Here is a 27,751-nt window from a genome sequence, read left to right on the forward strand (position 1 = left end):
GACTACGGATTTGAAGTCTTGAGTTCGCAGTTTGGCCGTCGCCAAAACAACAGCGACCATATTTGGACTTAGTGACGTAGATGCCGTATATGGCACTGATAGCAAGCTGTCAATCACCTTGTAGCCCCGCCCTAAAGCATCTTCTGCTTTATGGTCTGTTTGACTCTAAATGACCATAATTTACTAAATGAACATCACGCTGTATTGAAGAAGACTTGAAACTAGAGATTGAGACCAAAAACTAATATTTACAATGTTTACTGAGGGAATACATCAAGAGAAGTAGAGTCATTTATATAGACTTCTATACAACCAGAGGAGTCGCCCCCTGGTGGTCAGGAGAGAGAATACAGCTTTAACACATGAAGCGTAGACTTCTATACAACCAGAGGAGTCACCCCCTGGTGGTCAGTAGAGAGAATGCAGCTTTAACACATGAAGCATAGACTTCTATACAACCAGAGGAGTCGCCCCCTGGTGGTCAGGAGAGAAAATGCAGCTTTTACACATGAAGCATAGACTTCTATACAACCAGAGGAGTCGCCCCCTGGTGGTCAGTAGAGAGAATGCAGCTTTAACACATGAAGCATAGACTTCTATACAACCAGAGGAGTCGCCCCCTGGTGGTCAGTAGAGAGAATGCAGCTTTAACACATGAAGCATAGACTTCTATACAACCAGAGGAGTCGCCCCCTGGTGGTCAGTAGAGAGAATGCAGCCTACTAGCGAGCCAAAGTAACGGCCATGTTGGTGTCGGTGACGTACATTGTGCGAGACGAGTTCTTACAACGACAAATCTACGACAAGCGGTCCCTCTTGGCTTTTTAAACATCATATTTGTAATTGATGGCACAATTCAAGCAGGATAAAGAAAAAGTGTCTTTCGCCGTTGACTACAGTACAAATTAAAATAAATAAAAGGATGTGTATTCACATTGTCTACTCAATGTTCGTTTTCTTGTTTCCACTCATCTGCTGTCGGGAGGTTACTTTAACCAGATATCATGTCCAATAATCCCATCAATGTATACCTGTGAGTAATCACCCCCACTGCCGTGTTCTTCTTCAGGCAGATATGACAATAAGCTTCACCATATTGGGTAATCAAACATTGGATTTCTCACACCATGAACCGGTTTTTACAGCAAATCCTGAATCCACCACCTGTGCGGTGCAGATCTACAGCGTCCATTGAACCAGACAGATGATGCCTTCTATAAAAAATAAAAAAACTCACGTGGAACAAAACATCTGCAGCTAAAACGTTAAAAAAAAACAAAAGAATTATATTACAATACACGCGATGCAAATAAAAATCAGAGCAATAAAGTTATCATATAATTAAAATATATTACGAGGGACGTGGGGGATTGAAACAGGATGTCGCACTCCAACCATTTGACCCTTCTTAAGCAAAAATCTGTGCGCTGCAAATGTTCTTAAATAATTAATTCCTTTTTGTTTTTTGGTTGTTTTTCCTTTCTAGTGAAGCTCGCTGCCGGCTGTCAGGTGCCTGCTGCTCCTCCGATGTAGTCTTTGTCTGCATTTCACTGCGACGGGAGAGGGAGAAACACAACAACAGTGAGTAAACAAATAAAAACAAGAAGAACAATATGTCCTCACCTGTCACAGAGCTTGTTCCACCGGACTCGGGGACTCACCGTCGATACATTGCACCTGGGGCTTCTCCCACTGGCCGTCTGCTTTACAGCGAACCGTCGGCAGGTGGCGCTGTCTGAACCCGGAGTTGCACTGATACCGGATGATGGAGTTCACCGGGAACTCCTCCCTCTTGTTACCAAACACGCGGGCGTTCTCCACCTGTGGCGGAGCGCCGCAGGACACTGAGGACAGAAACCACAGGAGGGTTTTTATTTCATGCACCGATCGGTGATTTTGGTTTTCAACATGTGAAATGTAACTTTAAAGGACGTTTTCTCTCCATGAGTTTGTTCACTCAGCATTCAGAGACTCATTTATACTACATGTATTAATAAAACTATATATTATGAAGCTTTATGCAGAGGGGTTTGTTCACACAGCATTCAGAGCCTCATTTATACTACATGTATTAATAAAACTATATATATTATGAAGCTTTATGCAGAGGGGTTTGTTCACACAGCATTCAGAGCCTCATTTATACACATTTATTAATAAAAACTATATATTATGAAACTTCATGCAGAGGGGTTTGTTCACACAGCATTCAGAGCCTCATTTATACTACATGTATTAATAAAACTATATATATTATGAAGCTTTATGCAGAGGGGTTTGTTCACACAGCATTCAGAGCCTCATTTATACACATTTATTAATAAAAACTATATATTATGAAGCTTCATGCAGAGGGGTTTGTTCACACAGCATTCAGAGCCTCATTTATACTACATGTATTAATAAAACTATATATATTATGAAGCCCTCGATGGACTGGCGGCCTGTCCAGGGTGTCCCCTGCCTTCGCCCTATGTCAGCTGGGATAGGCTCCAGCGCCCCCGCGACCCTAATGAGGATAAGCGGTATTGAAAATGGATGGATGGATATTATGAAGCTTTATGCAGAGGGGTTTGTTCACACAGCATTCAGAGCCTCATTTATACACATTTATTAATAAAAACTATATATTATGAAGCTTCATGCAGAGGGGTTTGTTCACACAGCATTCAGAGCCTCATTTATACTACATGTATTAATAAAACTATATATATTATGAAGCTTCATGCAGAGGGGTTTGTTCACACAGCATTCAGAGCCTCATTTATACTACATGTATTAATAAAACTGTATATATTATGAAGCTTTATGCAGAGGGGTTTGTTCACACAGCATTCTGAGCCTCATTTATACACATTTATTAATAAAAACTATATATTATGAAGCTTCATGCAGAGGGGTTTGTTCACACAGCATTCAGAGCCTCATTTATACTACATGTATTAATAAAAACTATATATTATGAAACTTTGATACTTTGATAATATTCATATCTCTGTGCCTGCCACCGTATCTGGATGTTCTCATGTTGTACCCCTAAATGGATCAACACGGCTTCCGACCTTCTCTGGACCGGCGTACCTGGGCCTTTCTTGCAGGTAAAGGGCAGGTGGTAGTTGCAGGGCACGTCGTTCCACTGGCCGCTCTCATGCCAGATCATCACCACGCAGTCTTCTCCAGTGTGGAAGTAGTTATCCGGCTGGTTCGGCCTCCAGTTCTCGTATTGCTGGAGAAGAGGAGGAAGTGGACACGTGCTTTTATTACAACGGTAAACGCAGCTTTAACATGAAGCATAGACTTCTATACAACCAGAGGAGTCGCCCCCTGGTGGTCAGTAGATATAATGCAGCTTTAACACATGAAGCATAGACTTCTATACAACCAGAGGAGTCGCCCCCTGGTGGTCAGGAGAGAGAATGCAGCTTTAACACATGAAGCATAGACTTCTATACAACCACAGAGGAGTCGCCCCCTGGTGGTCAGTAGAGAGAATGCAGCTTTAACACATGAAGCATAGACTTCTATACAACCAGAGGAGTCGCCCCCTGGTGGTCAGGAGAGAGAATGCAGCTTTAACACATGAAGCATAGACTTCTATACAACCAGAGGAGCCGCCCCCTGGTGGTCAGGAGAGAGAATGAAAGTTTTAAGAAACTGCATTGGCTGCACTCGGCAAAACCGGAGGTTGCCTCTTGGTCCAAAACAACAACAACAACTAACTAGCAACATTATGAAAGCCTTTAAAGAGAGAATTCGTGGATGAAGTAGTTTGTCTCTTTCAGGGTTTCCTGAGACAGAATGTTCCAACGAAGGTAAACATGGATCAACCAAATAAAAATCCCGTGCAGTGTTTTGTTCTCTGACTCATCGGTCGAGTCCTCAAGCTGTCCGTCTATCGTCTCGCTGGTACCTGGAGCAACACGCCTCCACCAACGCAGCCATGTTGTTTTAAACAGTGATGTTTCTCATACGAACTCCCAGTAATTAAGTCAATTTATTTTTCTGCTTGCACCTGTTTTTTATTTATTTATTTGTACCTTTGTATAAACCTGCCTGTGTTGAGTGCTGCAGCTGTTTATGACTCAGTGCTATTTTGGTACTTGTTTTGGCATGACGTTGCATTTCACCTGCTCAGACAACCTCACAAGTGCAAACAGCAATTTTCATTGCTTCAGTTGGCAAAGATGACGTTTCGTGGACGTTTTCAAAATTAGGGCTGTCAAAGACAATCATTCAATCGTTTTGTGTCTCTTTGTGGTTGTTTTCTGTGGTTTTGTCGTCGTTTTGTGTCTCTCTGTGGGCATTTTGCATCGACTTGTAGTTGCATCGTTTTGTGTCTCTTTGTAGTCGAACTGTATCTCTTTGTGGCTGTTTTGTGTCTCTTTGTAGTCGTACTGTATCTCTGTGGCTGTTTTGTGTCTCTTTGTAGTCGTACTGTATCTCTGTGGCTGTTTTGTGTCTCTTTGTAGTCTTACTGCATCTCTGTGGCTGTTTTGTGTCTCCTTTTTTGTCATTTTGTGTCCCTGTGGTTGTAAAACTAAAATTAAATGAAAACCATCTGGGAGAGAACAACCACCTGTGCCTTTGTTTTAAGGATTTGCAAACCAAATAGGTTGAGAACCACCCACTTCCCTCTCCCTATACTGGGAGCAACACACCAGTATGAAGTCCTCACTCACCAGTGGAGTGCCGTCTACCCAGCGGAAAACATTCTCCACAGTCTTGTCATTCAACCCGATCCACTGGTAGTCCTGTGCGTTTGCTATTGGAGTAAAAAGAAGTGTTGAGATATCATTTTTTCTCCATCTCTACGAGAAAACACACACACACACACACACACACACACACACACTCACAGTTGACAAAGTCTTGCTCCTCTGGCGTGACTACGCTGACCAGGTAGGCGTTCAGGTCCCGGCAGCGCTGCTCGGCCTCCAGCCACATCTCCCTGTCGGAGAAGTGCAGGTAGCAGTTCCCCTGAAACTTCGTCCAACCGTCTTCACACTGCTGCTCGTCTGCAGCCGCAACACCAAAGAGTCAACGGTCATTCGATGGACGCCACTCCGAACGCACTTCGCCCTAAATACACGTGCGTATAATCAGCGTGGTTTAGTATATTTCTGTTTTGTTTCTAGGCCTCGGAAACTCTACAAATGGGTTGGAACATTTAAAGCACCGCATCAGATGATGAAGAAGCTCTTCTGTATTTCTTATCATTCTTTCCGTGTTTCAGAAGCTGATGAAGTGCTTGATATTGTTCTCCACCAATGTAGTGTTTCAGTTTGAGCTAAATATTTGGTATTTGTCTTGTGAGCATATTTTTTCCACTGCGGTGCCCTCAGCCGGTCTGACGACTGCCGGTGTTTCCACCCTGACACACAAAGCAAACGTCCCAAAGTGGAATGGAAAATGATTCATAATGCTCCACTTCAGAGAGTTCAGCCCAACAGTAATGCATTCTGGTGAATTTACCTTTTTTTTGTCCTTTAACTGTAACATTCAAAGGCTTCATTCATTAGTTCTCCTGCTCCACCTTCATGACTTCAGGGTCAGTTCACCCAAATTACATAAAAAAGATATTTTCAGATGTACCCAACACGTCAAAGGAGATGTTGCTAACAGGCTAAACTATGAGAGATGAAGAGAGATGTTGCTAACAGGCTAGACTATTAGATATGAAGAGAGATGTTGCTAACAGGCTAAACTATTAGATATGGAGAGAGATGTTGCTAACAGGCTAGACTATGAGATATGAAGAGAGATGTTGCTAACAGGCTACACTATTAGATATGAAGAGAGATGTTGCTAACAGGCTAGACTATTAGATATGGAGAGAGATGTTGCTAACAGGCTACACTATTAGATATGAAGAGAGATGTTGCTAACAGGCTAGACTATTAGATATGAAGAGAGATGTTGCTAACAGGCTAAACTATTAGATATGGAGAGAGATGTTGCTAACAGGCTACACTATTAGATATGAAGAAAGATGTTGCTAACAGGCTAAACTATGAGATATGAAGAGAGATGTTGCTAACAGGCTAGACTATTAGATATGAAGAGAGATGTTGCTAACAGGCTAAACTATTAGATATGGAGAGAGATGTTGCTAACAGGCTACACTATTAGATATGAAGAAAGATGTTGCTAACAGGCTAAACTATTAGATATGAAGAGAGATGTTGCTAACAGGCTACACTATTAGATATGAAGAGAGATGTTGCTAACAGGCTAGACTATTAGATATGAAGAGAGATGTTGCTAACAGGCTAAACTATTAGAGATGGAGAGAGATGTTGCTAACAGGCTACACTATTAGATATGAAGAGAGATGTCGCTAACAGGCTACACTATTAGATATGAAGAGAGATGTTGCTAACAGGCTACACTATTAGATATGAAGAGAGATGTTGCTAACAGGCTACACTATTAGATATGAAGAGAGATGTCGCTAACAGGCTACACTATTAGATATGAAGAGAGATGTTGCTAACAGGCTACACTATTAGATATGAAGAGAGATGTTGCTAACAGGCTACACTATTAGATATGAAGAGAGATGTCGCTAACAGGCTACACTATTAGATATGAAGAGAGATGTTGCTAACAGGCTACACTATTAGATATGAAGAGAGATGTTGCTAACAGGCTACACTATTAGATATGAAGAGAGATGTCGCTAACAGGCTAAACTATTGTTTACGAACAGAAAAACAGAGACATCACAGTTACATGTTGTGCATCTTTGGGCCACCAGGACTCCTCACAGAGCCACAACGAGTATTGATGCTATGAGCTGGTGATGTTCAGCATCTCTCTTTCTTTCTCTCTCTTCGGTTGTTTTTGAGAGGCTGTTGTTAGTATTTATTAGCTGAAGCTGATCTCATACCGATCTCACAGCGTTCCCCTCCGTAGCTGGGCAGGCATAAGCATTTGTAAGAGTCTGCGCTCTCCACACAGGTGGCTCCATTGGCACATGGGTTGGGATGGCACACATCTACCTCTGCAAGAAAGGGGGGCGGGTGACACTACTGTATCAGCATGGGGTGGGGAGGGGAGGTTGGCCACCAAGGTGAGGTGTGATAGATGGACTATCACACCTTGGGACAGACAGGTTAGTGAACAATACTGTAGCTGCTGCAACCTCTGATGCAAATGTTAAAACTGCACACTAAATCTTATTACTTGAGGCCTTACCAAATGATAAAGATATTTACTGAAATATACAACATTTCTGCAAAAAGAACTGCAATATCTGCAGTAAGTTTATGTTTGAATCTGTGGTTAGTTGCAACAGAAGATCAGTATTTGTTTTCCAGCAGGATGAGAGCAACCATATGGCGCCAGAAAGCACATATGTTGCCCCGGGGTTAAAGCATGCAAACAGCAGAGCGGAGGCGACGTGCTGGCCCAGCAAACCAAAAACAACATGTAGGCTTGAATTGTGATAAGACGTGTGACACAGAGGCAGTGCAACCTCAGAGCAGAGCTGACACACATATTTGACAAGCACCCAAACATTCAGATGGACAACATGAACACAAGGAAATCAAAGGAACGCAAAACATAGCAAAGTTATGGGTCAAAACACTTCAAGACAGAACAGCAAGGAGAGAGTAATACTGATTTATGAAATACAATCGCAACCAGTTATTAAATACGTGTCTGAAAATGTAACTGACAAGCTGATTAATAAACAGAATGCAGAACAATATAAAACATGCAAAATGCTCAACAACAAAGACATTCAGAGAAACGCGACCGGTCAAGTCTGTTAAAACAAAACATCATCACACAGTATTGAATTCAGTAGTTTTTTCGGAGAAAGAAAGAAGAAAAAAAATATTAACTGGACATGCATCCGTTGTGGGACTTACCGTTACACAGAGCAACCTCTTCCTCTACTGTGCATGAAGCAGCACCGCAGGGGTTGGGTTCACATGGGGTAAAACCACCTAGAAAAAGAGGCCCAGTTGTATATTATTTTACAAATGACCATAGACCGAAGAAGTGGACGTAGTCATTGTGACGTCACTAATGAGTACTTGTCATTTGTAAATTGAGACCGAGGTAATAAATCAAGTGAGTAGTAAGGTCATTTTCTCATAGACTTCCATACTACAATCTGACATATTTTTGCCCCCTGATGGTCAGTAAAGAGAATAATAGTTTTACGACACTTCCGCATCGACTTCACTCGGCAGAACTGGAGTTTGCCGTCTGCTAATGAAAGAAAGAATTAAGAATGGGTCGACCTACCATCCACTGAAGAAGTTTCTTCAATGGCGCCTGGTGTCTGCACAGAGGCCGCTGTAGTTGCAGTGGGAGGAACAGCCAGTCCTCTAAGGGCAAGCACAGGGTGGGTGGTTCCATAGACATCACCAGGTGTCTGTGACAGTTCCCCCCCACTAATGGCTTCCTCTGGTCCTGTGGGGCTCTCTGTTGATGCCCGCTCACTGGATGGAGTAGGGAGCAACACCTGTGGCAGATCTCCAGAGGAAGCTCCCGAGCCACTGGTTGTGGACCGGTGAGTGTCTCCACTGCCAGAGTAGAAGTCAGTGATGCTGTACTCCACTGAGCCGTGCCCAAGCTCCATAGACTGTGTAGTGACTCCAGATGCCTCTGTCAAAAAATCCCCAGTGACAAATGTAACACTTCCTTCTCCACCAGACACTCCTGATGCAGACACTCCTGATCCAGACACTCCTGATCCAGACATTCTTGATTCAGACTTTACCAATCCAGACATTCCTGATCCAGACCCAGATAGGAAACTTGAGCTTCCAAATCCAGACAAATGTCCACCACTGTCCTGTCCAGAACTGTAGAGTAAAGACCCAGAGACCTCCTGCTCTCCAGAGGATGATACTGTAAGCTCAGTGAACCCTGACCCCACAAGCGTCACATCTGAGAATAACCCAGAGCCACTTTCAGAGCCGCTGAGAATCCCAGATCCGGAAATGTCTCCAGAGCCACTGAATGCCAGAAGGCCTCCACCAAGCTCATACTCCTTGTGGGTAACAGGGGTGGACCCATCGATCAGTTCTTGATCGTCCAGTAAGATCTGTGCCTCCCCCCCCCCAGAAAGCTCTCCTGACTGTCCACTAGCACTTCCAGAGGAGAATCCGGATGGGAACCCACTTAACCCAGAAAAGTCCTGTCCGGTGATGAAACCGGACGACATGCCTGAGCCATCTAAGAAAGAGCCACTCTCCCCAGAGCTGAAATCAGATCCAGATCCAGATCCAGACAGGTCCCCACTACCACTGAGCTCTCCAGAGCCTACTTCAGATGAAGGGAAGATAAAGATCCCTGAGCTTCCCTCTCCAGCTTCTTGGAGTCCACCTGAAGCTGAGCCCTCTCCAGAGAAAATGCTGTCAATGCCCGAAAATGCAACGGTGATGCCGGATCCGTCTCCACTGAGAGCTGTTCCAGAAGAATCTGTACTGCTGAGACCTGATTCTCCACTGGGCAGCTCAGCAATGGCACTGCCGGACAAGTCTCCAGAACCAGACAAGACTCCAGAACCAGACAAGTCTCCAGAACCAGGCAGTTGTCCAGAGCCAGACAACTCTCCAGAACCATATAGGTGTCCAGAACCAGACAGATCACCAGAGATCCCCGTGTTTCCAGAACCAGACAGGTCTCCAGATCCAGACAGGTCTCCAGAGTGACCCCCAGAGGCACCATCGACCGAAGACCCTAAGCTGATGTCTGCTGAGCCTGAGTCAGAGCCAGAGCCTGAAGTCTCCACAGGTATAGGTGAAACGATGAAAGGACCACCTGAAGAGACATACAGAATAAAAGAATAAGTAATATTGGAAACAAATAAGACATTTGCACAAGTAAGAAAGTAATTTGTTCAAAATTGAAATATAGCTTACCGGGCCTCAACAAATCAGTGATTGATGTTAAGTTAAGGAGGGCCTCCTGAATGTCTGTAATGTTCAGTCCAGTTTCATTTGCAATAAGTACAAAATCCGCTGTAAGAATTGAACAATGAGAGAAAATGAGAAATGAATGATGATAAGATAAATGTTTTTTATAAATCAGCTTGGTAGATAACAACCAAGCATGTACCTCTGAAACAGTATGCATCAAATCTGGCATCAAGTTCAGAGACGTTGGTCTGGTTGGGGTGAGAGTACACAGTGTGCACTCCTGGTTTCCCAGCTCCACAGTCAGCGCGGGGTTTGTTGATGGGATAGCGGACGCTACGATCCACAAGCCAGCCAGCGTGGCAGTTGTCAAAACCTATCTTCCAGGCTGCGTAGAGCTCTCCGGTGGAAGCCAGCACTGCGTTGTGCTCTTGACAGCTAGAAGCAGCCTCATCATAGGTGAAACCTTCAGTGGAGCTCACATGGAAAACCTCACCTGTGGAGCAGAAGAGGAGGAAATGTCAAGATGGGGAAAAAAAGAAAAGAAAATTACTTTAAATATTTGATGTTATAGCTGTATAAAAACATAAAGATAATGTCGGTAAGCCTGTTCGGGTTGATCTTCCCTGTCAAATAGGTTCGTCATGAGGAAGGAATTTTTCCTGCTTAGTATTATTGCCATTTTATATAATTCTTGTATTCTTATATAATGACTGCATTTATTTATGCTGTTATTAGGTATAATACATCTTTTTAAATGCTATGGATTTTTAAACTAATTAAGTACTTCCTTATTATTAAATGCCAAACACAGAAGGGCAATGTGGTGTTGCACTTTTTTCAGGGAAGGGAAAGCTGAGGCATTAAGAGCAAGAGGATGGACCTGCCAACATGTAGGATGTGACAGTTGTTCTTTTTTTGGTATTTATCCAACCCCTCCTCCATTGTGATTGGACAGCTGGGCAAAACCCCTGCGATTGGCTTTTCAATGGCGTGGTATTGCAATAGTGTGGCTAACGCAACAGCCCAAATAGCTTCAAAATAAAAGCTTTTTAAATAAAAGTTATTTTCTTACCTTTGAGCCCATCAATGTAGCAGTACACGTCGTATCTCTCGTCTGCCGGCCTCAAACCATATGACCAAACTCCAGGTTGATCCCCCAGATCTCCAGCACACTTCATTTGTGGGAAAACAATGGGGTACCTAGAAAAAAGGATACCGAGATGAGGTGTTGGGTTTGCAACATGAATCTCTCTGCCATGCTTTGAAAAAATACATTTCAGATTTACCTTACAGTCTGGTCCAGTAACCATCCTGCATCACACTGATGATATCCAGCCTTGTATGTAGCCTTCAGTTGCTCTGGCGTGGCGATAGAGGCGCCAACACTCTGGCAGGCCAGCTGGGCCTCAATGAAGGTGAAGGCATATCGGCTGGAGCCTGAGCGATAATGGAAGACCACACCTGTGCAGAGAAACCAGGGACTTTGTTATTAGGGACATTAGGTTTTATAACGACCCTCATCCCTTACTCTACATCCCTTACCCCACGACCCTCATCCCTTACCCTACATCCCTTACCCCATGATTGTCATCCCTTCATCCCTTACTCTACACCCCTTTACCCCACAACCATCATCCCTTTATCCCTTACCCTACATCCCTTAATCCCATGACCCTCATCCCTTGTGCTACATCCCTTCCCCCAGCGACCCTCATCCCTTCATCCCTTAATCCCATGACACTCATCCCTTTATCCGATACCCTACACCACACAACCCTCATCCCTCATCTCTTACCCTACATCCCTTCACCCCACGACACTCATCCCATCATCTCATACTGTACATCCCTTCATTCCACAACCCTCATCCATTACACCCCATCCATACATCCCTTCACCCCACAACCCTCATCCCTTTATCTCACACCCTACCTCCCTTCAGTCCATGCCCCTCATCGCTTCCTCCTTTAACCACCTTCTCCTCCCAAAGTCCATCCCTCTAACTGGTAACTGGACATATTACAGTTATCATAACATATATCAGTAGTTCAGTATTACTGACCAGTTGGAGACATCACAAAGCCTTTGCTGGGCTCTCTTTCTATATCGGGCCGAGCGGTGGCTGCTTCTATCAGGTCAATGACGAACTCTGTGACATTTGGCGGCCGAGGCAGTGGCAGCCCGGTAGGACTCTCTGTGAAGGGGAAGTCCACAACGGTAGGCCGCTGAGTCTCCAGCTCTCCGACTGCCTCGCTGTCTGTGGTCGTCCGCCTGAAGAACACCTCTGGGCTCTGTGTCACCGTGGTAACACTCAGAACGTCGCTTCCCTCTTCTATGATGCCCGAACCTTCCTCATCGAGGGACTCTGGAGGTGATTGAGGAGAAAGAGATTAGTGATTAGCTGTAAATGTTGTTATGCATAGTGTGCTTATCATAACCAAAACCTTCTGAATGTAGCTGGAAACAATATTGATGACACCGGTGAGACTGAACCAAACCAGTAAACCAGAAAACCACAATGTTGCGGTCAAAGATACTTCCACAGCTTCCTCTGCCACATTACATTACATTACATGTCATTTAGCTGACGCTTTTATCCAAAGCGACTTACAATAAGTGCATTAAACCATGAGTCCAAACTCAGAACAACAAGAATCAAGTACAATTTCTTCAATAATGTTAAACTACAAAGTGCTATCGGTAAGGGACATTTAAGTGCTACCAAAGTGCTACTACGGCGCTACCTTCCCTATTCAAGGTATAGTCGAAAAAGATGTGTTTTTAGTTTGCGACAGAAGATGTAGAGACTTTCTGCTGTCCTGATGTCAATGGGGAGCTCGTTCCACCAATGAGGAGCCAGCACAGCAAACAGTCGTGACTTCGTAGAGTGTTTAGCTTGAAGTGAAGGAGCTACAAGCCGATTGGCAGAAGCCGAGCGAAGTGAACGAGCTGGGGTGTACGGTTTGACGATGTCCTGGATGTAGACCGGACCCGATCTGATCGCAGCACGGTACGCAAGTACCAATGTTTTGAAGCGGATGCGGGCGGCCACCGGTAACCAGTGAAGGTTGCGGAGGAGCGGAGTAGTGTGGGTACATTTCGGGAGGTTGAAGACCAGTCGAGCAGCTGCATTCTGGATGAGCTGTAGAGGTCGAATGGCATTAGCAGGTAGACCTGCCAGGAGGGAGTTGCAATAGTCCAGCCGTGAGATGACCAGAGCCTGGACCAGAGCCTGTGCCGCCTTCTGAGTGAGAAGGGGTCGTATTCTCCTGATGTTGTACAGCATGTACCTACAGGAGCGTGTTATTGCGGTAATGTTGGCAGTCGGGGAGAGTCGACTGTCGAGTGTCACACCGAGGTTCCTGGCAGTCGGAGTCGGGGACAGCACTGAGTTGTTGAAGTTAATAGTCAGGTCGTGGGTGGGAGAACCTTTTCCTGGAAGGAGGAGCCACCCCAAACTTTTAGCATTGTTGTCTTTCCTAAGATTCAGTTCATGTATTTGTTGGTTAAGAGGGAATTAGGACCCTGAGCAGGATCCTTGTTGCTGCTGAACGAGCACACCTAATCTCACCGTAGAACCGTTTCCTATCAGAATATTTGATTATGGAATACGCTGATGTATCTTTTGAGTGCTTTCAGTATCAACATTTAAACCTAAACGATGCCCCACCTGTGTAGCAGAAGGCGTCGTAGCGGGACTCCGGAAGTGGGTATCCTGTCTGGTTTCTGTGGAGGTAAACAGTTCGCACCCCCAGCAAACCTCCTCCGCACTGCGGCCGACGGACGTTGATGGGGTAGCGGACGCTCCTGTCTCCCAGCCAGCCGGCGTTGCAGACATCCATCCCACCCTGCCAGGCCATGTAGAGCTGACCAGTGGTGGCCAACTGAGCTCGCTGATTGAAGCACGCCAACACCGCCTCAGAGTAGGTGAACTTTCCTGCAGAAGCTTTGTAGAAAACTCTGCCTGTATCGGATAAAAGAGGTTCATTAAAGTCACTAAGTTAAAACAAACTGAAAATGTAAGAATTCCCACAGAGGAGAATCCAATCTCCTCTGCAATCTCAAACAGAAGCATTGCCGTATTAATCACAGTGTACCTGTCATCTTCTCAGTGTAGCAGTAGACATCATAAGTCTCATTGATGTTCCTCACTCCGTATGTCCTGACCCCAGGCAGCTCCTCTTTGTCACCATAGCAGTTCACACGAGTTTCATGGATCGGGTACCTTTGGTTAAATGGAAATGAGCTTTTGTGTCTTCAATACGAAATACGGTATGTCTTCAATAACAAAAGCTTCTTCTGTTGTCGCTCTCAAGCACAAACTAGTCGTGTTGCGATTCAACTGTCGAGCACATTTTAAAGCGAAAGTTTGAAATTTCGCAAAAAAAGAATGAGAATTAGGCATGTTTCCACGAATAAACTCAGCTTCAGCGTTAGAAGTAGAGTTTGTGTCATCTAACCATCTACCAGAGAAAAATTGAAGAGAAGTCTTGAGGAATATGTTTTAACTTTTCTTTTGTGTCAGCTAGTATTGGCCATGTTTAATATTGTCCAGAGATGAAAACAAGCATTCAGACATTATGGGAATATCTGGGGAGACGCCCATAGCAGAAAAAGCTCCACAGTTTGCAACATCTTATTTGGCAAAGGACCTTTTGATATCCCATTTAGCGCATTAGCTAAAAAGATACCTAAAACAAGGAATTGAGAAAGTTTTAGCAATTTTTTCCATTTCCATACAACTTTTCTAATACAATACTTCAAAATGCACGCAAACATACATGAATGGGAACTTTTGAAATTAAAAAATATTTCTGATTTATGACTAGAACAATTTAACACATGGTTCTGAGCTGCATCTCAAATTCATCTTCAGTTCCCAGCTTTCAGATGACGTACACCACTTCAGTTTGGCATCTACTATTGACCTGCTGTCTCCCCCTAAGGATCCCCCGATTTCTGTATTTATTAAATGAACATTCCAATGGTCATTTGGGTGGCCAGTATTTTAGGTGTTTGTTGGACACTTTTCTACAGTATAGAGGGTGTTTTGCTCTCATTAGCACATGCATTTAATGTTTGGGAGTTATAACCCTGAGTGTGACATGCTGCTCCACCCCTCTGTGATAAATAGATAGTCGTAAAGAGTTGTCGTTGCCCATCATATGACAAACTGACCTGACTGTGTGGTCAGAGAGCCAGCCGGCGTCACACTGGTGGAATCCATCCTCGTAGGCCGCTTGAAGCTGTTCGAGTGAAGCCACAACGGCACTGTTCTGGGCGCATGCTGCCTTCGCCTTTTCAAAAGTCAAAGTGTAGCGGCCCATGATCGCCCGGTAGTGGAACACCAGACCTACGGAGACAAGGACTTTAGTTTGACTGAGAATGAATTAACATCTACAAATAACAACACATTTGAACACACAAATGTAGTCGTATTTGCACCGTGGCTTCAAGAGAGCATTCTATGTCAACTTGGCCCCACAACTACAATAATTGTGTCATATTGACACTGGTGCTAGCTCATTTGTCACCTTGAACCTGCACATGGACTGTGTCGTGGCTGTCCTCGATGCCGTGCTGGACATCACAGCGGTAGACTCCTGTGTCACTGGACCGCAGCTCGGATATCTTGATGCTAGCGTCCGTGGAAGTCGAGGGGTAGCCCACCAGGTGAACTCTGTCCAGGAAGCTCTCGCTGATGCGCACCTGTCCCCCCAAGGCCACCAAGACAGTTGTGACATTTTCTTTGGTGACGAGGCTCCATTTGATGCGATGAGCGAGGGGAGCGATGGTGGGAGCTCCCGGGTCTGGGATCGTGTGGTCCTACGTGGGATACAAAGACACAATTCACCACCAATTTAATTTTTCACGTCTGAAAACAAAAAAACAGGAGATGAGTAAAGCTCAAACTGGACCCGCTTGTTGTTAATTGGTTTCTATGCTTGATCGTATAAAAGTACATTGATGTAAGAGGTTTGATTATAGACAGTAAAAATAACATAACTGGTAATTTTAAGAATCTTTTATCTTCTCTTTCCAAATTTCAAAACAATCTGTTACAACCATAAAAGTGAAGCCAATGCTTTAGCTGCCGGGTGTTTGACTTTCTTCACCAGCTGGTCAGCAACTGTGTCCGTCTGCTATTTGGTGCTGGGTAGGATGTGCACATTGGGTTTATTAGAGAGTGCTTCCGAAAACAAAGTTAATTGGAGCATTGGGACTGGAAAAAAATGAGTCAAAGAGCCTCTAGTAGAGGCTGAAATCTATAATTTCTTTCTCTGAACTGGAGTGCTATTTATCGAACGAGATTGTTTGTTTTTGGGAGATATCTGTCGGAGAGATGTCTGCCTCCTCTCCAATATTACGGGACTATAATGGCAAAAAAATACATTTGAAAAACACAATTGCAATGTCACTTTCCAGAAATCATTCTGCGTTTTTCAAATGTACATATATTATATATATATATATATATATATATATATATATATATATATATATATATATATATATATATATATATATACATATATCAGTATACATCAGAGAGGCTAATATCTCTACGGACGGTACCTCCCAAACTATGCCGCTTGCACCAAAACAATCTAGATAGGTAAATAGCACTGCAGGTAACAGGAAACAATATGTGTTTTGGATTCTGCGGTGAACTGTCCCTTTAAAGTATGTAAACTGTGGCTTTTAACACAATCTATACATACACGGTATATAATGGAATACAAAGTGGGTACACGTTAGGTAAAAAGCTCATGATTACTCACCTCAAAGTAACACGGTAGCACCAACGAGGAGCCCAGTAGAGGGCGCTGTGGCTCCTCCAGAGGAATGCTCACACTCAGCACATCCTCCGGGTCTGTGGAGGAGACCAGCAAGAGCTTTCTGGTGAATACACTCCGAAGACTAGACTGCTGCTTATGGCAACGACATGCAGGGAAGAGAAGCTCCAACTTTATCACTTAGGTTTGTACCATCTAATTAAACTAATGATGCTTTCTTACCCATCAAGGAGTGCTCTTCATAAATGTAATCAAATGCTGCCGAGATGGCATGGAGGCACACAGACAGCAACACAATCCTCGTTATCATGTTTTATCTGAAAAAAAAGAAAAGAATATTAGGACATTACAAATGTAAGAGATTGTAAAGATGTCAACTAAGACATTTTATTTTCCTGCAGGATTTTATTTAACCTCTCTATGCTGATGATGGGATATAAAATCATAAAATATGCATCTATTGCTATTTCTGTTTTCACTGACTTTCAGTCTTAAAAACTACAATAGTCTACAAATATGGAAAAACAATGAACATGCACATTCCACAATAAGACAATCAATCTTTTTAATTGAAAGTACAGTTATGTAAAAATGTGTGACGCTCTGGTTTGCTTTTAACCAGCACTGAGAAAATAAAGAGTCATTTTCATATAGACTTCTATACAACCAGAGGAGTCGCCCCCTGGTGGTCAGGAGAGAGAATGCAGCTTTAGCACATGAAGCATAGACTTCTATACAACCAGAGGAGTCACCCCCTGGTGGTCAGGAGAGAGAATGCAGCTTTAACACATGAAGCATAGACTTCTATACAACCAGAGGAGTCGCCCCCTGGTGGTCAGGAGAGAGGATGCAGCTTTAACACATGAAGCAGACTTCTATACAACCAGAGGAGTCATCCCCTGGTGGTCAGTAGAGATAATGCAGCTTTAACACATGAAGCATAGACTTCTATACAACCAGAGGAGTCCCCCCCTGGTGGTCAGGAGAGAGAATGCAGCTTTAACACATTAAGCATAGACTTCTATACAACCAGAGGAGTCGCCCCCTGGTGGTCAGGAGAGAGAATGCAGCTTTAACACATTAAGCATAGACTTCTATACAACCAGAGGAGTCGCCCCCTGGTGGTCAGGAGAGAGAATGCAGCTTTAACACATGAAGCATGGACTTCTATACAACCAGAGGAGTCGCCCCCTGGTGGTCAGGAGAGAGAATTCATGTTCAAGACATTTCTTTTCAGAACTGGAGATTGCCGCCTACTAAATACACACTACACTACATTGAAGTCCTCCAGAAAGTTACATCCATTCATTGGAAACATGCTGAGCTACAGTTTGAACGTCCTGAATGCCGGCTCTGTCTTCATGAATATGCTTCTGGTTCTGACAACATTCTTCCTCTCGGGGTGAAATCAATCACACTTAAAATCCAAATGATTCAAAGCTCCACCTCTCGCGTCTCTAGCAGACATGATTCCAGTTTTCCTAAACAAAGGCTGCGCAGCAACGACATTTTCCAAGGAAACATCTCTGTGACGTGGAGCGATTCCAACTCTCACAGGAGCACAAGGAGCTCCAGTTCGGTCAATGTTGGCTGTCGCTCCACCCGAGGGACACTTCCTGCTCCTCCCTCCTCCAAAGCCAGACACCTTTCCCAAAGCTCAGTTTGTACATTTGTTCAGGTAAATTAAAAATCGACAAAAGGACAAAGACTTAGATCTTGTTTCAGTCTCAGCACAATAGTAACAACATGTTATTGTTTAACTGTTAAATTGTTTAAAAAGAATAGTTATAGTATATTATCCTAACTGCCTGTGTGACAAGTTCATTTATAAATGCAGGACGTTACTTTTTTGTTTTTATTGCCTTTACTTGATTTTTTTAAACTTGGATTCAAATCTTCACGTTTAAGTCCATGAAAACTTATCTTCCAAGCAACAACACACAGAGAGATGTCCGTATTTATCTGGACTACTATTTAGAATTATAATCTGAGGACAGTGGCGAGAATGCATGTATGCAATTTAATTTAAATTTCAATTATGAATAACAAATCGGTGTAACATGTGATGCTCCTTTGTTAAAAATTGAGAGAAAGAGGAAAAAAAAACATAAATAATCAGTTTATTCCAAACTTGTATTCAACTTTCAGACACTGTGTTGTCTGAAAGTGTTTAAGAACCTGGAGGGAGTGTCGGAGCTGCAGTGTTTGGACTTCAGTGACAGTTCATTAGCAGCTGAGTGGTGTGTGTGTGTGTGTGTGTGTGTGTGTGTGTGTGTGTGTGTGTGAGGTGAGCCGCGCTGGTGGCCGACTCCACACTGAGCCCATTCAGTCCACTCCACCAGAGAGACCGTGGGCCCCATAAGACCAGATCTGTTCCCCCTGAAGCCCGTATTGTGGCAGCTCTGACGACACCCACCGGTCCTGTGTAAACAGCCCGCTTGTCCACCGCGTCGCCACACTGCTGACATTCAGGAGACTCTGAGACGTGTGAAACACGATGGGAGGAGTCGAGGGCCAAAGGTGTGGTCGTGACGGGGCTTTAATCCTCACTTGTTGTTTGTTTGTATACATATATATATATATATATATATATATATATATATATATATATATATATATATATTTTTTTTTTTTTTTTTTGCTCTTTACATGAGGCACATTTCTCAAGTTAAGTTTCATCACGTTTAATACAGACATGTTCGGTCCAGTAAATTAGACACAGCTACCTAATTATAATAATCATGGGATGTAGAAGATGTTGATGATGTTCTTTTGTCTGTTTTTTTTAATCAATATATAATTACCTTAAATATATTATATTAAATATATATATATTTGATACTTTACAATGTACTAATTTTGATTTTCAGATGTGGTTCAAATTTGTTTGTTTTTTCAGTTATTTTTAACTTTTTATTTCGCTATTGTGAAATGTATTATTTGGATTCTATACTTTAAATAAATAGGATGCTGAGTTACTGATTATACGATTGAAAAGAATATCTGATTTGAAGTGAACAACACAAATATAAATACAGACCCTTGATTTCTTTTTAAAATATTGTTCATATTTAAGAAAAGACAATTCATAATAAGCACAAATAAAGATGATGGAATAAGATCAAGTCAAACTTAAACCAGCTTTTTAGAATAAGAAACAGTTTTTGCAATATAAAGTGTAATAAAATAACATCACAAGGATGTGAATGAGGATATATTAAGGTTAAAAAGAAAAACATATTTTTGTTAAAATACTGTCAAACAGGTGATGGCAATAACCTCATCATAACTTGCGCATTTCCTCATTAAATATGCTAAAGCAAAACCATAAAGCAAAAGTATTTCACCCACCTGTTGTAGAAGTACCTTCAAACTCTTCTTCAGTGGTGTATTTTTGGTGGTCAGCTGAGCTCCGATGTTGTGAGTTTTAAAAAGTCCCAGTGAGCAGCAGCTTAGGATGCTCGGCTGTGTGCAGAGGAGAGAGACTGGGACCAGGTCTGGCTGTCACACCTCTGGGGGGGGGGATCCGTCAAGCTGCTCGCCGTGAAGTACGAGGTGCACTGCTTTCAAAATAAAAGCAGACTGCTGCTGCTTCACAGATGTCTCAAAGCGAAGGTTGAGTTCATCACAGCGTGCCGCTGAGTCAAATATGTTGCAATGCAAAAACTAAACATTACAATTCAGTCACTTTCAATGGCAATTATCAGAAAGGTACAAACATGCGGCACTGAAGATATGAATGTTAAATAAAACACTGTGGAGGAAATTATGCTACTTTAATTTGGCGACCCTGCCGAGTGCTCTGCCATTATTATAATTATTATTATCCCTTAATATCCCCTAATATTGTTGTCACCTTCATGGTCTGTGATTTGTAAAATGTTCTGCTTTTATTTTTGAAGGAGGCTTTTTGGCATATGTGATGGGGGGCGGGGGTTCGAGGGAGGAAAGAGGGGTGGAGGTAGGAGGTGCTGTTCCACGCGCTGGGTAGAAATGAGGTAATGATATACTTTGAATAAGTTTAGAGGGGGGAGGGGGGGCATTTGAAATGCACTGCCGTGACGTAGTACTGAGCTTATAATAATTATTAGAGTGATTTTCAAAAAAATGTATTCCATCATCACCTCCTAAGTGATCCCCGTCTGTAGATTCATGATAAAACCCACGTCACCACATTAATTAATATGCACATTTGGGAGCATCACGCCTTTTCACCCCTTTTCACTCCTCTCCGCCCGCTCGCTTTTCACTCCTGAACAGAAAACCCGAAGACAAAGCTGCTCTTTCACTCAGGTGCCACCGAGAGCTCGTTGGACAGGAAACAGCAACACATGCAACTGCAGACGCCTACAAAATCTTGTTGCTACGGATACAAATGAACCCCCACTTAACTCATGAAGGGAGTGCAGATTGAGTTTAAGTGGGACGTAATGACAGTAACGCTCCATTTCCAACGGCAGCACATGTTCCACTTATGCCGCTCTATTTGTTCCCCCCCCCCACCTTTTTTGTACACTCGAGAGGTTTTATGGCCTGATTATTTTAATGCTCGTTGATTCCTTCTCGATGTTTAAAGCCCTTACTTTGAAAGAGGTGGAACTGGTAGGTAGCCGAGCCGGGTCAGCATCAGCCTCTGGACCTCACGGTGGACCCTACAGGCTGCGTTAAGATGATGAAGGTAGCATGCAGCCGAAGAAGAGTAGAAGGGATGTTCCCATTCAAATCAACGTAGTATGGTTAGACTGGAAGCCATACTTTATTTCTACTGTTGCCATTGCAATTAATTAGCTTGCTAATTCCACCATGCTACCATGCTACACAGGGTACAGAAAATAAGACCAACAGCAGCTCATCTTACCATCTATCTAACCGTGTTGCCTGTTAGCAACACTTCTCTTCACTTTTCTAATAGTTTATCATATAGCAACATATCTCTTCATATCTCTAGTAGTTTATCCCGTTAGCAACATCTCTCTTCGTATCTCTAATAGTTTATCCCGTTAGCAACATCTCTCTTCATATCTCTAGTAGTTTATCCCGTTAGCAACATCTCTCTTCGTATCTCTAGTAGTTTATCCCGTTAGCAACATCTCTCTTCGTATCTCTAATAGTTTATCCCGTTAGCAACATATCTCTTCATATCCCTAGTAGTTTATCCCGTTAGCAACATCTCTCTTCGTATCTCTAATAGTTTATCCCGTTAGCAACATCTCTCTTCATATCCCTAGTAGTTTATCCCGTTAGCAACATCTCTCTTCGTATCCCTAGTAGTTTATCCGGTTAGCAACATCTCTCTTCATATCCCTAGTAGTTTATCCTGTTAGCAACATCTCTCTTCGTATCTCTAATAGTTTATCCCGTTAGCAACATCTCTCTTCGTATCTCTAATAGTTTATCCTGTTAGCAACATCTCTCTTCGTATCTCTAATAGTTTATCCCGTTAGCAACATCTCTCTTCATATCTCTAATAGTTTATCCCGTTAGCGACATCTCTCTTAATATCTCTAGTAGTTTATCCCGTTAGCAACATCTCTCTTCATATCTCTAATAGTTTATCCTGTTAGCGACATCTCTCTTCATATCTCTAGTAGTTTATCCCGTTAGCAACATCTCTCTTCATATCTCTAATTGTTATCCTGTTAGCAACATCTCTCTTCATATCTCTAACAATTTTGTCTATTAGCATAATGTTGCTTCATCTCTCTTATAGTTTAGTCTGTTAGCGACATGTCTCGTCATCTTTAATAGTTAAGCTCATTAGCAACATTTCTCTTTATCTCTGTTATAGCCGGGGATGTCTTGTCATTTCTCTCATAGTTTAGCCTGTTAGCAACACGTCTTGTCATCTCTCTCATAGTTTAGCCTGTTAGCAACACGTCTTGTCGTCTCTCTCATAGGTTAGCCTGTTAGCAACACGTCTTGTCGTCTCTCTCATAGTTTAGCCTGTTAGCAACACGTCTTGTCGTCTCTCTCATAGTTTAGCCTGTTAGCAACACGTCTTGTCATCTCTCTCATAGGTTAGCCTGTTAGCAACACGTCTTGTCGTCTCTCTCATAGTTTAGCCTGTTAGCAACACGTCTTGTCGTCTCTCTCATAGGTTAGCCTTTTAGCAACACGTCTTGTCGTCTCTCTCATAGTTTAGCCTGTTAGCAACACGTCTTGTCATCTCTCTCATAGGTTAGCCTGTTAGCAACACGTCTTGTCGTCGCTCTCATAGTTTAGCCTGTTAGCAACACGTCTTGTCGTCTCTCTCATAGGTTAGCCTGTTAGCAACACGTCTTGTCATCTCTCTCATAGTTTAGCCTGTTAGCAACATGGACTCTCTTGGGAGATGCAGGAATGGGGAGAATGCTTCACTTGAGAGCGTTGGATTTGTTCTCACTGGATCTGAATAGTGGGCAGTAACTGAACCACCCGGCCTCAGAGAGGAGGGTAGAGACTTTGGCTTGTATGGTCAGATTGTGTCGGCAATTGTTTACTCAGCCATGTTTAGATTTTTCCACTTTCGGGGTGTTTGTCCAGAGAGTTTGAGTCAAGGTGTGGCTACAAACTGGGCTATTTATACTGGATGCAGGGTCGGGGGAAATGACAACATTTTCCAACACATTTTCACTCAAGCTCCACCCTAGCAACCTGTTTTGCAATGATGTAAGAATAACGGTCAACTGCAAGTTATTCAGGTGTCTGAGGCTGTTTTGAGGCAGATTATATTTGTGTCTGTGGTCCTCTGTCTTCATCAGTGTCGAACTGAAGGGACCCATAGCGGTGTATCCCTGACAGAGTTTCAGTTAAATCCTCAGGGATCAGCAGACATTTCTTTATTCATAAGCTCCTTTCACAAAAAGTTCTGTTCAGGAAAAGTGCTGCAGTCTGAGAGACGGGGAGAACAGTCGAGAACAATGAAGGTTGTTGTTTTATAAAGTTTGCATGGGAGAGTTTGTTAATATTGAATCTGCCACGTGTCCAAATTGTACCAAATTCGACATTGCACGTCCTCGGGTCCCCGATAATACGCCCGCCAAGTATGAAGTAGTTCGGATGAACGGTTCTTGAGATATGCAAAGGACACACGGACACACCTGGCTTTGCGGGTGCGTTGTTAAAAATCGGGTCTGAGGTTTTAACCTCGTGAGAAATTTATCTACACTAAATAACAATTATTTTCACAAAACTCACTTGAAATGATGAAGTCTCTTGCAAAATGACATGGTAGTACAAAATTAAAACCATGCTTTTGAGAAGAAGCCCACCTCCATCCTTTTACCTGGAGGCGTGTCAGTGTTCATTATTCTGTATAAACGAGGATTTTCCAAACTGACGGACTTCTTGTAACTTCCTTTTAAAAACATTTTTCATACCTGTGGAAGCTTCCCCGCAGTCGAGGGAAGTCGTCTCTCCGGCCGCCGAATGGATTTTCTTAGAGACCTCTCAGGAGAACGTGTTTTGAAAGCAGCGTGTGTTTGTTCTGTCCTCGTACACATGAATGGCTCCTGTGTGCCGCTCGCTCTTTGGGTTACCTGCCGGACAGAATTGAGTCCGCGGCTTCAGGCTCGTACAGGTGGTTGAGAAACAAGCTCCCGATTCCTGCTGCACTTGAGACGTTTACAATGACTACAACCTGTTCAATGTTAGCCTGGTGTGGACTCTCTCTTATCTGTATAAAGCTTCACTTCGCACAAATAACTTGGTCAGATCTAAGAACGCTCTGTCCCATCCTGGCTGAATGCACCATGACTCCCGTCTGCACTGTGGCTCATGTTTGGCGCCATGAGATAGATGATTCCTCCCCCCCCTCCTTGAGGGTGAGGAGCTGCCGTTCAGCGGAACCCGGACTACCGATCCGATCCAGTTGAAGAAACAATGTAAAAACGCGCGTTGAGAGATCTAACTTATTTTAAGACAGAGTCGTGACTCAAGGGCTGATAGGCCTACCTCACAACTATTGAGAGTTGTTGGCAGACGTAGTTATCCTGGGTCGTTGTTCACGAGCCTGGATGCATCTGGTGAATCCTGAACGTGTATTGACGCATCCTCCTGGGTAATAGACAGATAACTAGACAATGGGCAGCCTTCACAGTAAAGGAGAGACGGGTGCAAATCATGATTTCAGTATCCTTCCCCTCTGTGTGAGATTAAAAAAAGAACACTCTGAAGAACACATTGTCCCATCCTGCTGAATGCACCATGACTCCCATCTGCACTGTGGCTCATGTTTGATGACTCGCAACTCGTTATAATCTTTATATATCTTATCCTGTGATAAAGTGTTTAAAGACAAACGTGCTTAAAGCACTTTTGATTTCTCACAAGGAAACTGTAGTTAATTTCTCCCACGGGGGCCTCCAGCAGAGACCAGTGCTCCATACACAGACCCAGATCCAGCAGAGACCACTCCACCGTGGACAGACCCAGATCCAGTAGAGACCACTCCACCGTGGACTAGACCCAGATCCAGCAGAGACCACTCCACCGTGGACTAGACCCAGATCCAGCAGAGACCAGTCCACCGTGGACAGACCCAGGACCCGCTGGAGGGAAGGGGGGCCACTGGAGAACCAGAACCAGAACCAGGACTGAGAGGGGCAGACTGTCAGACCCTGCTGCAGTAAAATGAGAGGTTTTCTAAACCTATAATATAATATATAATAAAGTGTTGTCAACTCTGTCTAAGCATTTACAACATCCTGTGGCATCTCTACCTGGCCCGACAATGACCTAAACAGAACCACCTCCTGGTTGACCACAAACTGCAAGTAGTCCACATCTAGGGGCAGTCTTTATGTGCCCTGGGACACTTTAGTCAGTAGTCTCTGAAGAAAGTCCCTTTTCAGTTGCTCCTAGAATAAACAAACACACATTATTTTACTGGCTTGATTAAATGTTTTAAGTTACACACACAAACGGCATGCAAGTTATCACTTAAGACATAGGCAGAGTGAGCAAAACTCGGAAGATGCTACCATAGCCTCACTAACTTATGTAACGGAATACAAACAACAAAGATTATCCGATACCACACCAAGACTATAAAGATAACGACGTGAGGATCCACACTGATGAAAGACAAAGTTCTATAAACAGTGGCGCCATGCAAGGCTCTTGTTGTCCCTGAGAGTCTGTGAGCACATGTATCAGGCTCTGAGGAACACCGAGAGGAAAAACATCACGGAACGCTTGCTAATAGCTTTAAGCTAGTTAATGCTAGCTAGCACTATACTTAATTTCCGCTTTGGCAAAAAACACATTTCAATAAATCTAGTTAATGCTTTGTAACGTGTCCCTATTTTACAGTCGTCATTTTAATGTTTCTAGTATCTATACAAAACACGTTAAATGTCTCACCTGCCCGCGTGGAGCAGACGCCATCGCAGAATCACGCTGCGTTCAAGGCGGTGGTGCGAAACGTCAGATATTATAGCGGGATTTTTTTTTTTTTTGCCACAACCTGGCAAAGTGTGTTGCTCTTTTACTGCGATTAAAGCCAAGTATGGAAGTATGGTCTAGAACAGCTGGCTAAACATAACTGTGTCTACTGCCAATCACGTGAAGATGCTGTATATAAAGGAGTGAGTCATCATTACAGTACCCAGGTTTCTTGAAGGCAACGTAGTTGAGGCAGGTGTCACTCATGATACCACGCCCCTGTAGTTGAAACCACGCCCCCCACGCCACATCCCGGCCAAAAGTCTGAAAACTGAAAAAAAAAAACGATCTGAAAGTGAAAAAAAAAAGATTTGAACCCGAAAAAAAAAGATTTGAACCTGAAAAAAAAAAAGATTTGAACCCGAAAAAAAGATTTGAACCCGAAAAAAAAAAGATTTGAACCCGAAAAAAAAAGATTTGAACCTGAAAAAAAGATTTGAACCCGAAAAAAAGATTTGAACCCGAAAAAAAAAAGATTTGAACCCGAAAAAAAAAGATTTGAACCTGAAAAAAAAAAAGATTTGAACCCGAAAAAAAGATTTGAACCCGAAAAAAAAAGATTTGAACCCGAAAAAAAAAAGATTTGAACCCGAAAAAAAAAAAAGATTCGAAACTGTAAAAAAAAAAAGATTGAAAGTTGAAAATATAAAATATGCTACTGAAAAATGAAAAAATATATATTATTCGAAGAAAAAAAACATAACTGAATCTAAATTATATTTAAACCAACAAAACTTTTCATACACTTATTTTATTTCGAATACATTGTTGAATTTTTCAATGTTCAAGACCAAAAACTTGAATTTTCAGGTTCAAATCTTTTTTTTCAAACGAACAAAACTATTTACATGGATTTAGCTCCATACACCTGGACCTGGTAAAGGTCAAAGGCCAAGGTCAATTTGACCCCACAACTCAATAATTTAATAATCTAACTACAACAAGTTCACACCAATGTCTCTAAGGATTTGAACGTGATGACATTTCTTGTTTTTTGTATATTTTTTTAGCTGAAGTGAAAACATGAAAGCACAGTTGCCTCTCGGTATGCGTGAGCACATGACGTGACGTTTCCCCCGACAACAGGAGAGTGAATACTCGGCCCGTGGACCCGTTTCGGTGACAGGAACAGATCAGACTCGACACCCGGAGTCCTTGACCGCGGCGTAGTGGAAGGCGGCGTCGTGGAAGGCGGCGTCGTGGAACGCGGCGTCGTGGAACGCGGCGTCGTGGAACGCGGCGTCGTGGAACGCGGCGTCGTGGAACGCGACGTCGTGGAACGCGGCGTCGCCCTCTGAAAGGAGTCTTGTGCGTGTTTTTAAGTGTCTCTCTGACACCGTTCTCCCTGCACTGGGTCAAACAGGACGCACCCACATGGTAAATACCTTAAATGGAGTTTCTTGGGTAACTGTTATAGTTTACGCCCTCTCTGGGCAAGTGTTTTAGAGGGAAAGCACTTCACTGAAAGAAGCACTTCAGACTTTTATTACTACACTTCACTTCACAGCTGGTTAGAAACTTGACAATATGAAATGGATTGAACAAATATCTAAGTATAGTGTGACCCTGTTAAATGAATGAATGCTTCCAGTTCCAGTTCATTTAGATGCTTTGAGAAGAGATTGGGTGGAAATTAAAAGGCCAGTGTGT

The 27,751-nt window shown here is 43.1% G+C and overlaps 1 protein-coding gene across 1 annotated transcript; it reads right to left on the reverse strand.

Moving 5' to 3' along the window:
- Positions 1 to 1,475: 1,475 nt before the first annotated feature.
- LOC117725356 (aggrecan core protein-like) lies at positions 1,476 to 16,988 on the reverse strand. The gene is made up of 19 exons (XM_034525474.1): positions 16,924 to 16,988; positions 16,664 to 16,763; positions 15,416 to 15,707; positions 15,060 to 15,234; positions 13,979 to 14,106; positions 13,552 to 13,845; positions 11,944 to 12,246; positions 11,168 to 11,342; positions 10,954 to 11,081; positions 10,081 to 10,374; positions 9,885 to 9,983; positions 8,929 to 9,783; positions 7,878 to 7,955; positions 6,890 to 7,003; positions 4,857 to 5,015; positions 4,680 to 4,762; positions 3,082 to 3,226; positions 1,662 to 1,844; positions 1,476 to 1,550 (listed from the first exon to the last, which is right to left on the reverse strand). Exons 1-19 carry the CDS (start codon positions 16,986 to 16,988, stop codon positions 1,483 to 1,485), a joined length of 3,738 nt encoding a protein of 1,245 aa, XP_034381365.1. The 3' UTR covers positions 1,476 to 1,482.
- Between the last annotated feature and the right edge of the window lie 10,763 nt (positions 16,989 to 27,751).

The sequence above is a fragment of the Cyclopterus lumpus genome, chromosome 3 (assembly GCF_009769545.1).
Source record: "Cyclopterus lumpus isolate fCycLum1 chromosome 3, fCycLum1.pri, whole genome shotgun sequence".
In the NCBI taxonomy this organism is placed as follows: domain Eukaryota; kingdom Metazoa; phylum Chordata; class Actinopteri; order Perciformes; family Cyclopteridae; genus Cyclopterus; species Cyclopterus lumpus.